The sequence below is a fragment of the Marmota monax genome, unplaced genomic scaffold, assembly GCF_021218885.2.
Source record: "Marmota monax isolate L192 unplaced genomic scaffold, Marmota_monax_Labrador192_F-V1.1 WCK01_AAM20220418_F8-fsc00029, whole genome shotgun sequence".
Taxonomy (NCBI): domain Eukaryota; kingdom Metazoa; phylum Chordata; class Mammalia; order Rodentia; family Sciuridae; genus Marmota; species Marmota monax.
In genome coordinates this window covers 12,743,274-12,757,955 of record NW_026693024.1, presented here as the reverse complement: position 1 = coordinate 12,757,955, position 14,682 = coordinate 12,743,274, and the positions used below count along the sequence as shown (strand labels likewise).

The following is a 14,682-nucleotide window of genomic DNA, read 5'->3' as shown; positions in this document are numbered from 1 at the left end:
CCTGTCAACACACAAATGGATAAAGAAAGTGTGCTGTATGTACACAGTGGAGTTTTACTCAGTCATGAAGAAGAACAAAATTATGTCAGGTGCTGGTAAATGAACGGAAGTGGAGAATATCATGCTAGGTAAAATAAGCCAGGCTCAAAGTCAAGGGTCCGATGGTCTCTCTCTCATATGTGGAAGCTACACCAAAATAAGGGTGGGGGATGGCATTCCATGAAAATAGAAGAGAGCTGTGTCTATGTCTGTGTCTATTGGTAATGGCACCTTATCGAGTTGTTATCAAACCTTGGATTTAATAACCATAAAATTGTCCTGCTTCAAAAAAAAAAGAATAAACTCATGGCATTTGCAGGTAAATGGATGGCGTTGGAGAAGATAATGCTAAGTGAAGTCAGCCAATCCCAAAAAAACAAATGCTGAATGTTTTCTGTGATATGAGGGGGGTGACTCATAGAGGGGTAGGGAGGGAGAGCATGGGAGGAATAGATGAATTCTAAATAGGGAAGAGGGGTGGGAGGGAAAGGGAGGGGGCAGGGGATTAGCAAGGATGGTGGAATGTGATGGTCATCATTATACAAAGCACATGTATGAAGACTTGAATTGGGTGTCAACATACCTGATATATAGAGATATGAAAAATTGTGGTATGTATGTGTATTGAGAATTGTAATGCAAAAAAAGTACATATATAATGGCCTAAATTGATGTGAACATACTTTATATACAGATATACAAAAAAAATTGTGCTCTATATGTGTAATAAGGATTGTAATGCATTCCACTGTTGTCATGCATTTTTAAAAAAATAATAAAATCAATATGGGGCTGGGGTTATGGCTCAGCAGTAGAGTGCTCACCTCACACATGCAAGGCGCTGGGTTTGATCCTCAGTACCACATAAAACAAATAAATAAAATAAAATAAAGGTATTGTATCCAACAACTAAGAAAAAAATTTAAAATAATAATAAAATCAATAAAAATATAAATTAATTAATTGATAATCTTCAAAATATTCAAGCCTAAAAAGATATCTAAGTTCATAGGTGGGTTAAGCAATCCCTATTCACAAACCAGGCAGAAATTTTTGACATGATTAGGACATATGACCATGTGGTAAAGAGTGGAGGATTGGTGGAAAATCAGAACTATATAATAATTTGACCTGTGGTTAATTACAGAGACTTTCAGCAAAAATATTTCATCGAATTAGACACAAGTTTAGGTAAATTTTCAAAATTTATTGAAAGTGCTCTCTTTTTATTTTTAAGAACATGTCCCAAATCCCAATTCAATCAATGCCACTTGAAAGTAAGAGATACCCTAATTGTCATCATGTTGTTTAAGAATTTTCACTGCCATTAAGTTAATTGTGCTTTCTGGGTTTGAGCTGGATAATTTAAAGGAAAACCAACACCACTTGCAAACAAGAAATGCTTATCCACTTATTTTGCTTGTGTTGCTTTAAGATTTTCATTCAATTAATTATGCTTTCTAAATTCTAGCAGGATAAATCACGTCTTAATGATCCAGATACCTATTTACCTTTTATATGAGTCAATCATGTAAGCGTGTTGGGCTATGTTCTTCTTATCAAGTCATCTGTAGACAAAACATTTTATTGAGACTCCTCTATAACTTTGATTGAGCCTTAAATCTCTTGAGTGGGATCTTGCTTATTTAGGGGATCAAGACTCATTCCTCACTCTTTTTCCCATGAAACCTTCACTGAAACTACCACCTTCCCCCTCCCTGCCTCCAAGGAGAACAGACCCCTGTCACTTTTACAAGTCATAAGACTCGATGACAGTATAGCTTTTATCACTATGTACTCTTCGTAATTGAAAAGCATAGTGAATAAGATTACCTAGTTTATGCCTCTTAATGAGCTATCTATGCTTGCATAATTTACCATTTCAAAGAGTTTAAGCTTCAAGAGTTTCTTCATCTATAAAAGAGGGTAAATAAAAGTATTTATAGAGTTAACAGTAAGGAAGAAATAAGCTGATACGTACAAAGCTCTGAAAAGTATATCTGGTATATCGTAAGCACTACATAAATGTCAGCTACCTTATGTATTTTGCTTTGTTTATTATTACAAGTTCCATGAGGCTTGGGAACATTTCTTGTTCATTCCCTATTAGCCCTAGACCCACATAATCCAACTATTCCACATTATAATTGGTTGAATAAAGCATATCAAATTCATTACACCTACACTGAGATATTTACAGATGAGATGATAATGATACTTGGGATTGGCTTCAAAGTTACCCAGGGAGGTCAGGAAGTTGGTAGAGATGAAATGTCATCAATCATGTGTTGACATCTGTTAAAACCGGGTGATGGTATATTGCATTTACAATATTGCTCTGTTCACTGTTGAATATGTGTGAAGATACCCACAAGAAAAATTAAACACTCCGTATGTCCGTGTAGAAATTCTAATACTTTCTGATCTTTCTTCCCAGCCTGGTTCCTGTCTTGGTATAAGACATTTTTTTTTTCTAGAAGCAGAGAATGACATTGAACAACCTCTGAGAAGGGGAGATGACATTACTTATGTTAAGTTCTTTCCATCTCCTCTATATTCATTGGAATGATACTTGAAGCATCTAATTAAGAACATTATTATGCAGAATGGCTTGGAGTAGAGAGAAATAGAAAAAAAAAAGCCACACCATGATTCTGAATAAAGAAATTTTGGCTACACAAATTTTCCAACAAGAGTCCTGCATGGAGTTCTTACAAATATTTGGAAGCCTAGTCCCAATTAGCCAGAGGAATATCATCTTTATCTCCCTTTTACTGAACCTATCTATATATTTATTAACTAATTGAACAGGCATTTATTGATGGACATGTTGTGCCCTAAGCTCTGTGCTTACGCCTGGAGGCACTAGGGAAGGTGAAGTTTATCTGCCCTAGATTGGTATGCAGATAAAGGTACCTAGATATTGACTCTGCTGAAATAGGGCCCAGGTCCAGGGCATCTCCAGGAGACCACGGTGGTTCTGAGATTCTGACCTGCTTCAAGGCTTTCCATCCTCTGTGTCCCAGTTTTCCCACAGCAGCTTTTGGTCCCGTGGGAATTGTTAAGTGCATCATCAAATTGTTAAGTGCATCATCAGCTTAAATAATAAATTATCTGGTCACCCTTTTGTGACAAAGTGGATATGAGAGAGCAAGACTCAACCATACAGCCAGCTTCTTCGTGTCTCTTCCTAAAGCAGACCTAGGGCCTTAGCAAACCGTGCTCTTAGGCAAACCTTGGGTTTGATAACCATAAAATTGCCCTGCTAAAAAATCTTCAAGAAGACAAAGAAGATTTTAGAGCAAAGGAGCGCACAGCATGGGTGAGGGGCACATGCACCGCAGAGGACAATGCACAACAAGGTGACAAGGTGCATGGGCAGAAAAAGATGACTCCAAACTTCTGTTGGCATCCAGATAATGTCATTGCACTTGGTGATGCTGTGAAGAAGGTGACTCATCAAGCAGAGAACAGTTTGATTTCTCTGAGTCTGACATACAAGGGGACACCCCAGGGAGCCTATTCCAGCTTGAAGGATACTAAAATGATTTCTTCCCGGTTGGTAAATATCCATAGCAGAAAGGACCCTGGAAATGTCACCCTGGCTGCCCCCTTTTCAAGCCATAAGCCCTCCTCACAAGCCAACATCTGGAGGGTTAACACCTGGTCTGGCTGGAATTACCAGGAGTCTCACCACAGCTCTGTCCCAGTCTGTTCCAACTGATCAGGGCCCATGCCATGCCATGCCATGCCAATAGCTTAATACTGCAAACACCACCCCTGGACATTTCCACAGCAATTTGGGCAGAAGGGGCCTGGGATTACTCAGAATATTTAAAAAATAAATAAATAGAACAGAATACAGAGACACGGAAGCTCCTGAGCCAGTAAAGCTGCATGTCAGATTCCTGATGTGTCGCCGCTTCCAGCTGTGGGCAACCTGTCATTCTTGGGATCCATCATTTCCATCATCTGGTGTCCCCAGGCCTAGGCCCTTCTCTTTTCATTATCCAGTGGCACCAGTTCCAACTCTTCTTCTGATTATTGCCCGGGGTTGAAGGGAACTGGACAGCCCCTGCCGTCACAGGCATCGATGTAATTTCTTCCGATGTCCTTCCTGGTGCCAGATTCAGAGACAGACACGGTACATTACAGCAAGCTCTCTACCAACTGTGCGTCATCATAATAAGGAGGACTTAATTCGCCCAATGTTATGCAAGTGAAATTTTTGTACTGCTAGGGCTCAGAGGACATGTAGAGCATTGATCTGCCCCAGAAAAAATAAAATAAAATAAAAAAACTAATTTCCACTAAGCTCATGGACAATCTGGAAAGAATCTACATTTCTCCAGTCCCTAGTACCCATGCTATGCCTCTGGTGCAGTAAATTTAAGAAAAAGGTGTCAGGAATTTTGAGTTTCAGTTTTGCTGTTCGTCTGATGATGGAGGACTGTGGACAAGTCACTCACCCTTTCCAGACGTCCCTGTCCTTGGCTGTCCCATGGGTAAATAACGTGGTCCCAACTTCCTGTAAAGGACTGTGTGGTGAAGGGTCAAATGGGAGAAGGAATGTGGAAAGATCATGGAAAACCAAGTTCTCTACAAAGATGCGGGGTTGTGGTTAAACCCGGGAGGTCACGGGAGCAAAGACACTTGCTGTCCTGAGCTTCAGACTCAGGACCCCAGACTGAGTGGAAATGAGGGAGGAAGACAGGGTGGGAGGAACCCCACTGAGAACACGATATGGAAACAGCACAGATTTGCACATTGAGAACTTGGCTTGAAAAGCATTTTTGAAGATTTTAGACATGGAAATTTTGTAAAACACATTGGCCCTTCCCTACAGAATGAAAGAGAAATGACCCAAAGAATTCTCTTTCACTTATATTATGGAGTCATCATTTGGTAATTAAATCTAAAACAATAATAATTAGAAGTTCCTAATCGTACTCTCTTCTGCCTGTAGAAATTTACTGAATGATGCAGTAAGGTGTGTTTGCCTCTCAAAGCCCCTTTTCTCTTTCCCTGTATTTTTATTTTGGCTGGGCTGGGGTTTGAACAGGAAGTCGTGGGCTGTACTCCTGAGCTGCACCCCCAGCCCTGATTCTTCTCTTTCATCTTGAGGAGATGAGTCTCCCAACCACTATCAGTAAGGCTGGGAGGCCAAGCTTTCATAGAGTGCTTTTGCATTTTACCACACAGAACCCTTCATGAAGGTTTGCTTGGACATCTGTTTCCACTGACCTCTAGGTGCCTTTGGGTGAAACAGCAAGCTCTCCAGAACTGAAGAGTTCTGTCGCCAGAGATGCCACAGCTTACAGCTTACTGTATGATCTTCGGTCAATCACTTCCCTCTCTGGACCTTGGCTTTTTCACAGGGAAAAAATTAAAGTTTTTCTGTTTTTCTACATGAGCAAGAGTCTTCCTGGGGCAACTCTAGTATAATTCCCTAAATTGTTTTGGGAAAGCACAGGTGGTTAAGCCTGTAGTTCCTATCATAAAAGAAGACAATCCCTGGGGAGAAAGTGAGTTCCCATTAGTGGGGTCCTCTCCCCACTCCTCCTGCCAAAGGTCACCTCTCCCTGCCCGGGGTCCACTAGGGGCTCAGGGTCTGCTGGTGCTTGGAGTCCGGAGATCAAAGCTCTGCTGGGCCATTAGTGTGAAGGGAGAAATCTGTTCGAAGGGGGCTTCCAGAAACTGGGCTTTTACTGGGAAAACAGCAGGGAGAGTGAGAGACCAGCCCGTCAGCTCACCCCGCACTTTGTATGGCCCTTGAGTATTGTGGACTCTCTGCTCTGTTTGGAAAATAGGAGTTTCTGAAGATCCTCCCAATGCAATTTAAGGCTGGTCCTCAAGTCCTCGGGAGCTGCCAGACACCTTTCATTTTCCTTGCAAGGAGCACAGGGAGAGAGATGGAAAAGTCGGGCTGATGAAAACAAACCAGCAAAACAACTCCACCGCTCTTCCTTGCTGTGTGGTCTTTGGAACTATTCTACTCAGCGCCCCTCCCATCCCAGGGTCCATGTTTTATCCCCGAGTTGGGGTCTGTTTTCTTTGTGCCCCTTCAACGTCTTCATGTAACCTCAGACCATTTTGGGGAGCTGTTAGAAAAATCCCCCCACCGCCTCATTAAACAGATAAGAGTGGGCCAAGGGGGATGAGAATTGCCAACCTGAGGGTGGTCCCCCTGCTGGGGCACTGATCAGTGATCTCCAGGAGCTAATGCCTGTTGAGTGCTGGCCTCCTGTCAGCCACTCTTCGAGAAGGCGGTGAGGCTTCTGAAGGCCTTCCCAGCTCGGAGGAGCTTTTGTGGGTAATGGCCATTCACAACCCTGTTGGCTCCAACGGTCTGGAAGGCCAGAGGAGGCCTGCAGTGGAGAGGAGAGTGGTGCTGCAGGGCAGGTGACTCAGGACCAGCACCTGGTGTCTCTGCTGCCACGGGCACCTGGCCAGTCCTGCACTACCATGAAGAAGCCACGGTACTCAATGTTCCTCAATAAACAAAATTCTTAATCTGAGCAAATAAGAAGCCAGCAGGAACCTTGCTCTCTCCTGGCTCTGACAGATGGGCCATTTCCAGGAGTGACTGCAATGTTGAACGGCGTGACACTGGGTGTCTTGCGAGGGGTCGTCTTTCCATTACTTCCGCCAGCCCATTAATATGGAGAAAGCACCTATCACCACCTGGATCCTGTCCCATAGCTGGAGGAGTGACGTTAATGGATAAAGTCCCTGGAGAGTTTTTCAGGTGACGGGGAAGCAGGACACAACATCCAAGGGAGGACAGAGAAGTTAAAGCTGCTTTATTTTATTTATTTTTATTTTTTTCATTTTGTGTTGATTTTGCTGTGACGCCATCTAAAAGCAACTTTTAAGACATAAACCACGATCTCTCTGGATCAGCCTGGTCTCCTTTCCTCCTCCTGCCCCCTTTCTAGGAAACCATCTTGAACCATTTCCCTTGGTAATTCTTCTCCCCCTTGGCCCGCTCTTCAAGAGTTTCAGAAATGATTCAAAATTCAGTACAGTAGGGAAAAAAATATTTATTTTCTAAAATCATTACCTTGACCGGCAAAACAAAGCATGTTCTCGATTTCATTCAGAAATACACATTTTAAAAAAAATACATAGACCAATATGGCCTGCCCAGACATATATTCAACATGGTAAATATAAGGAATAAATTGTTTGAATATAAATATCTATAAAAAAATAAGTACATCAGAATTCAATCTAACCTCTTCCATTCGTCGGTTATATAAAAGAAAATAATTTTACTGCTTTAAAGCAGAACCAACATCTCCTTCCCTGTATCTTTCATAAACAACCCTATACCATTGTGTTCCCCAAACTCAAGGTAAGGGAGTCTCCTCATTGAAGGGTCATCTTCTTACGGATCAGAGCTAGAAGATAAGCATCGGAATGTTTATCTACCCCTGACACATGGGACCAGACATCAATGGGACCAGGATTTACCATGGGAAGTTGAGGGTGCTGGGAGGAAGGGAAAAATTTGGGGAGGCGAGAATTAAAAGTGGAAAGTACATCTGCCGGAGTGCAAGATAGGTGAGGTAGACTCATACTCATGAAACTCATCCCAATTTACAGTAGTAACAGTTTCTTTCACTTTTGCACTTTATGACTTAAAAACAAAGTCTTTTTCCCCCCCTCTTCTTTACTTGTCCTTCGAGTTTGTTTTCAATTTGTTCAGTCCTTAGAAAAATCTTTGCCTGGACTTTGGAGTTTCTCCCTGAAATGTGCCCGATGCCTGAGTCAGACACAAATTCTCCCTTAGGACTTTCTTCAGAAACTCCACCCTGGTGTGGAATCTCCTTCCTCCATCTGGAGCATACCACCCCATTCGGATGTCACGGGTGTCACGGTGTCTCTGCTTTCTGAGCAGTCCCTTGTCTTTCCCAAAGACCTGAGACACAAAAGCAGTTACCACCAATGGAGCCAATGAAGACCTTTCTTGGAATGTTCAGAATGAGGACGCTGGTCCTTTGCCAGTCTGGAGTAGAAGTAGTCTAGGCAGGGAAGGTTCTCTTGCTCTGATCCCAGCCACTGCGGTAGGAGAAGAGTGTCAGCCACGGGACTCTCTCTCTCTGGAGGCGATGGCTTCACACGGGCCCAGAAGATTTGTAATCAATGTGTTCTGTTGTGGGTCACATTCTTCTCTCTGGAAGATTGGGCTTTTTGCTTTGCAACACGAAAAGATGTTTTGATACTGTTTCTGATGGCATCCAACCTATTAAAACAAGACGGAAGGGGAAAAAAATGTTACAAAAATAAAGAAGAAATCGCTCCTTGGCCCAAGAAATTTCTAAAATTAGAGTTTGGCACAAACAAATCTAGACCTGGTTCCTGAACTTTCACCATGGACCACAACAGTGATAAACAGGTTTTCGATAAAACCTCAACTGGCATCTATTACCATTGTGAAAATAAAGCCTGCCCTTTTGCCTAAAAACGGGGAGAGAGTTCATACAGTCATGTCTAAGGTGAATTGGCCACTAAATACGATTTTAAAATAAGCCAGGGATGTTTGAATATTTTCTGTAGCCTCGTTTCCACCTCTGCTACTATGGAGAAACTTAGCACAATAGTTAGAGGAATCTTCTAAATCACATGATAAATTGAAGACAAAAGTCAAAAAGAAAGGAAAAAAGAAAAGGTATCTGGGTAGGCTCAAAGAAAATATGGCAATTTTTAAATATTGGGCTTGTTTGTTTGCAAGAAAAAAAAAGAGGAAAGAGTTGTTATGTTGATGTAACCATGGACATGGTACAAACTACTAGAAAAAATCATTTTTCAGGTCAGTTCAGCCCCTGTGGTCTAGTAGAGGGCACTCCTGGCCTGAGATAAATACAGAGTGTGCCCCATGGCAGGTGAGAAGGAACACTGGCTGAGCTGTCCTCCACGTCAGTCATAAACAAGCCAGAAGTGGCTCAGCACTGCCAAGCCTGGCTTCTGAACACTTTGATCACAGAACTCCTTGTCCTTGGGTTTCTAGGAAAAGTTTCCAGAGACCATAATAGGGATATGAAGGACATGTGACAGATCTGAACCTAAGCTGCTTCCCTCAGGCTTGAGTGTTCCAAAACCTTCAGGACTCAGAAGGGTCATCATTGCAGAGTTGCCCATAGCAACCCCACGAGATTGCTTCATCCAGATGGCTCCTCCATCCCAGCCCACAACAGACTAAGAAATGAGAGAACTCTGGGAACAACGTTGACTTTCCACAAATGCCTTCCTCTATTTAAAAAAATAAGAAGAAGAACCTGAAAAAACGAACATGTTTCAAATCTCACCAGCCCTTCCTCATGATGTTATTGTCCCTCTGGCCATTTGAATAACTGCCACTTTTGAAAGAACTTGACTGTATCTGGCTCTTGGACTTAAAAAAAAAAAAAAAAGTCCTCTCCTTGAAGTGTTGTTTGTTTTTTTTTTTTAATTTCTCAAGGAAAGAAGCAAATACATGTACTCAGGCAAAGACTGGACATGGTCAAACAACAGAGGTGTCTCGGGGTTTATTTTGCTTGGGAAAATCTACTTGCTGAAGTACTGAGGGCTTCATCAAAATATTTGAAAGGGATTTCTTCGCTCTCTTTAAGGGACACCTATGAAGAGCCCCTTTGCCGCTGTATCCAAAGCCCTTTCCCAAACGTGGGCAGGAGGGACTGCCACGCGCGCCGTGGGCACCGGTGAGCAGGGCAACTGTTCTTAGGAGCATCTTACCTTCTGATTTTTATTCCCGCCACCAGCTGCTGATAGATGCACTTCTTGTCAAATCTGGAACAGTCTTTTCCTCTCTTACGGTTATTCCAGGCCTTCTCCATCGTGTCTTGGGCCCTGTGAAAACACCCAGGAAAACACATTTCAGCAGTGGAACCTTCAGACTCAACTTGACCCTCCACACCCCTGCAATTCTCTCTGAAAGGAGCCTCCTCGGGGAGGAAGCCAGGAGGCTGCACAATGCACTGAGGGAGCAGAGGTGCTTCTACTCACCTGAGATCCTTCCCTGATTGGCAGAAGGTCTGGCACTTTTTGTCTTTTTGGCTGGCACACTTGCATCTGCCCCCGTGCTCTGCTGCCTTTATGGGAAACAAGTCCTTCAAGGATCGTCTGGACCTGGAAGGGCTTCCGAGCCCATAGGGAACAATGCGCCTGTTGTGGAAAGAGAGAAACATCAGCATAATTAATAGTCTTCCTAATGGCACACTCTTTGGGGCAAACCCATTCCACAGGACACACAGGGAGCTAGTCACCCAGCCCTGGGAAGAGTTACTGAAGAATGTACAGTGTGGCAACCACCGGGGACACATGCCCGTCATTGACCTGAGGGTGTACGCCCACCCAAGGGAAAACCAGTTTTCCTGATTCAATGAAGGGTCATCTCAACTCTTAACAAAGTTCAATTTCTTTTCCATCTAGGCAACATTGTTTGTTTGTTTGTTTTTGTCCCAAATCATGAAATCTCTGTTCTTGTTTCTGTTTCATATTTTCTTCCTTTTCTAAAATGCTCTTAAGGTAATAGCTGCTCAAGGGGAGGAGCAAAGGGCAGAGATCTTAAGGCAAAACCAGGATTTATATGATTTTTAAACTCTATTTTCAATTTCGATATTATAGGATAATGGTAAAAGTGCCCCTGCTGTGGGAAGGAGGCACAAGTTTGCACATTTCTCTTGGAGTTTGGTGAAGCCCCATGGCAGTAGAACTTATGTCAGAAGGTTTGCCAAGAATTTGCAAGGGGTCCATTTTGACTCTCACCTAAAGAATAAAGTTCTCTTTTTGGAAGAACCACCTCACTAAGGAAGTACAAGGCCCATGGTGGTTTGGTTCAGTCTGGTTTGGATTTTGGTCATCTCTTGACATAACATAGGCCACAATGTGCTCACTTTTTACTTCTGATGGATAAACTGGTTTTCAGGACAGAAGGGAGAACACAGCTTTTCTTTACTCTTAGAAGGGGAAGAGACACCCAAGGGTGGTATTTCTATTTTTGTCTTAAAATAGGCTTTTCTAAAGAGAAAGTACAGAAAAAGGAGATCCAGGATCCGGTTCTAATTCTGCCACAAACTTACTCCTGTACAAGGGACATCAGTATTTGGGATATTAGTTTTTCTGTAAGTAAAATGAAAGCATCGGATCCTAACTCTCTGCGATCCCTTCTTCCTCTGACCCTGAACCCTCCTATGAGAAGCAGAGGTGGGCCTAACCCACACAGGACCTGGGCAACGTATTCCCCAGACCCAGTCTGCACCCACCGCTGACCTTCCTCACTTAGTTTCTCGTCTGCAGTGCTCAGAAGCTTGTGGCTTGTCATCAGCCCTTCTTTCTATCCCATAATGAGTGGCCTGAGCCACAGGGCATCAGGAGACCCTCTTCTCAGCTGTTAAGAATCAAGCTGTCCTGTCTGAGTATCGTGTCCACTAATGCACTTCCCCATTGTCAGAAGGGGTGCCTTCGGATCCTAAGCCAGGTACTCCCCAGCACAGGAATGCTGGTAACGGGGCTCTGGGGTAGTCAATGTTAAGGAAAGACTGGAGTTACGATGCCCTCTAGAGACTCACTCGGGAGTGTTGACCCAGATGATGTCCAGGTGGCAGAAGTAGACACACTCCTTATCCATCAGGGAAGAACAGGAGCAGCGCTTGAACCGGTGGGGCCTCAAGGTTGTGTTGGGAGGGGACTTGTCCCCTCCACTTTCAGCCCCGGCCATGAGCTCAGCTCCCAAGACAGCTGCAGAGAGAGAGGAGAGAAAAAGCAGGTCAGTGAGGGACGTCTCCTCCGATGCCCAGAGTCAGGCTGGATCACAGTATTGACACCAGATTTAGCACAGCAGATCAGAGCAGATGAAGGTTACCACTGTTCTTAGCCAAAAACACAACAGAAGGAAAGGGTTTCTTTCTTTCTCTTTTTTTTCCTCCTTAACATGACTTCACCTTTACCCTGGCTGGCTTATCCACCTGCAGGAAGATTATACAAATGCACAAGAGATAAACACCTGAACAGGGACTTACCAGCCCCCTGGAAGAACCCTTCAAGGAAATGCTTCAAAATACTCTCTACCTGAAATTTGAGTTGGCTTCTGCTTGGAACTTCATAAGACAGCACAACCCAGGGTGGCTTAAAATTGGCTGATGACAATTAAAACATTGACTATTCCTGTCTTTGGGACCACTTCCCCACACAGGGTGTGCTTCCCTTTAGGAGGTACCAACCACTTTATACCTTATACAGGGCACATAGTAGAGTGGTCCAGATGATATATGATAGTATGATACAGACCACTTGAAATCTATCAGAGGCATGATTAGAGAGAGCAGAGAAATTAACTCTGCAATATTCATTTCAGGTGGGAAAACACAGAAGCCTTGACCAAGAAGCCACTTAAGAGACCTAGGAAAGGTTCTGAGGACTTTGAATCCACAATCCCTCTGCAGCGTGACGGTGGGATGTACATCTCCCTCTTCCCTAACTCAGCATTGCCTCTTCTTACAGACAATCTGGCCATGCAGCTTATCTGCCTGATTTTGTACATTTCAAATGATCAGACACATTCCAGGATTTTCATTCCCTTGACGTCCCTTTCTCTTTGGTCAGGGTCATGAAAAGACAAAAAAAGTGCATTGACCCTAAAAAAAAAAAAAAAAGATGCACACATACTGTCTAAATCCTTAAGCAGCTAAGAATTATCCCAGCTTCCCTCCCAGGACAGGTGAATACAACTGAAAATAGAGCTCACACTGTTTGGGGTGCCAAAAATCTGCCAAAAGAAACCTAAAGTCAATAATGACAAATTTTAAAGAAAACATCTGCTCCATCCTGAAACCGCCTAGGGGGTTATTCCACACACTGTCCTTCTGCAGGTGATTTCACAGCTCACATAGTGCTTGAGTGACTTGAATAAAATTCCTTGGCTTGAAGCTGGAATGTTTAAATACTTTACACATTAACACACTATTGAGGCAGTGTTCAAATAAGATATAATAAGATCCTGAGCAAACCATGTACCTGTATGAACACACGTATTGCAAACTGTACGTTTGGCTAAACGGCAGCTGCTCCTTCACTTTTTCTTGAGTTATTTTTTTTAAAGTCAAGAAAATACAATTTGCAATAACAATTTTAAAAAGTCATTTGAAAGCTATTGATCTTGAATCGATTTTTTTTTTCACTAGAAACTTCAATACCGTGGAGCGAGCCTTCCCAGATACTTTTGCTCTCTGAGCCGCAATAATAAAGTGAAGGGGAGAAAACAGACGCAAGAACGTCAGGAAGGTGGATCAGAAGACATTCGCTTTCCCAGATTCCCGAGTCGGCCGTGCCTACCTGTTTCTGAAGCTCCTTGGAAAACCACCAGCAGCAGAGAGAAAATCATGGGGAAATAATCCATTCTGGAAAAAAAAGAGGATAAACCAAAAAAAAAACCGCCTTCGCGAACTGAACTCAGAAGAAAAGAGCTTCGGTTCCCTAGAAGCGCTTCTAGCTATTCAGATCTCAAAGCGATCCTTCCAGCTTAAGTGCCCTTTCACAGGCAAAAAAAAATAAAAAATGAAAATAAAAGCCCTTTCTGCCAGCCGAGAAGGCAGGAGAGGCGTTCTGCGAGCGCACGCGGCGGCCGAGCGCAGGGACAGCAGCAGCGGAGACCCGGACCCGCTCGCTCGCTCGCTCCGGCTCCAAGGCAGAAGCGCGTCTGACTTGGACAGCTCTCGGGCCGGCTTTTTATATTGCACCCCTATAGAGTGGGGGTAAACAACTCCAACTTTATTCCAGCCCTAGACAATGTTATTGTGTTATTAGTCACCAACAGGCAACGTGCAGCCAGAGATAAGGCCGCGCTCTAAAGGAAATCACTGCGGACTTCAGAGACAGACGCCCGCCGTCTGACAATTCAGGGGCAGGGCTAAGAAAAAGAAAATACCCATTAGAGACCTTTGGTAAACCTGCCCGTGCAGGGCCGGAGTCTGCTTCCCCTTTAGCAAGCTGCAAGCCCCAGAGTTCAAGAATCAGAAGAGGGACTCCAGAAAAAAAGTCATACCATTGGTATGATAAGTATGAGCTGCAGTTTAAATAGATTGTATTGTGTGCGGGGGGGGGGGGGGGGGGATTTTTTTTTTTCATTGTTCACTTCGTTTTCCTTTTATGTCTCTCTGATTTCTTACTCCTGATCAAACAAGGGGACACCCTCCCCCGTGGCTCCCCCAGACTCTGGGTCAAATTATTTTGGCATCAACCTGCTTCTCTCTTACTCAAGCCCCCCCCCCCCAAGTCTTTCTTTATTTTTTGACTCATATTCTTTGCATCTACAGTGAGAAAGAAAGGTCCGTGAGGGATTGGCAAGGAAAGGGAGATTTAGAAGAAAAAAAAACATAGAGCCCTGTCAGGCACCTATCCCATTTTCCCCCAATATCACTGATTAGAAGCCCCCATAATTTCTTCTCTGTGCTCCCCCATTGCTTCCCCTTCCAACTCCCCCTACTGTCAATACCAACAATCCGAAATGGCAGGAGACAAACACCAGGGGGAGATGAAGAGCTGCAGGGGTTGATGTTCTACTAGGAAGAAAAGTAAAAGCCCTGGCTTCTAAATGACAGAAGGAAACCAGATCTGTGGCCAGGGCCAAGGAAGGGCAGCAAG

At 43.6% G+C, this 14,682-nt stretch overlaps 1 protein-coding gene across 1 annotated transcript; it reads right to left on the bottom strand.

The window, feature by feature from the left end:
* Positions 1-7,062: 7,062 nt before the first annotated feature.
* Edn1 (endothelin 1) lies at positions 7,063-13,995 on the bottom strand. The gene is made up of 5 exons (XM_046453556.2): positions 13,375-13,995; positions 11,613-11,781; positions 10,048-10,206; positions 9,778-9,891; positions 7,063-8,287 (listed from the first exon to the last, which is right to left on the bottom strand). Exons 1-5 carry the CDS (start codon positions 13,436-13,438, stop codon positions 8,185-8,187), a joined length of 609 nt encoding a protein of 202 aa, XP_046309512.1. The 5' UTR covers positions 13,439-13,995; the 3' UTR covers positions 7,063-8,184.
* Positions 13,996-14,682: the final 687 nt, after the last annotated feature.

Coding starts and splice junctions, on each gene's coding strand:
- Edn1 (XM_046453556.2), bottom strand. CDS start 13,438: ATGGATTATTTCCCCATGATTTTCTCTCTGCTGCTGGTGGTTTTCCAA. Junction 11,782..13,374: donor CCAAGGAGCTTCAGAAACAG/GTAGGCACGGCC, acceptor CTCTCTCTGCAG/CTGTCTTGGGAGCTGAGCTC. Junction 10,207..11,612: donor ATCTGGGTCAACACTCCCGA/GTGAGTCTCTAG, acceptor TTTCCACAACAG/GCGCATTGTTCCCTATGGGC.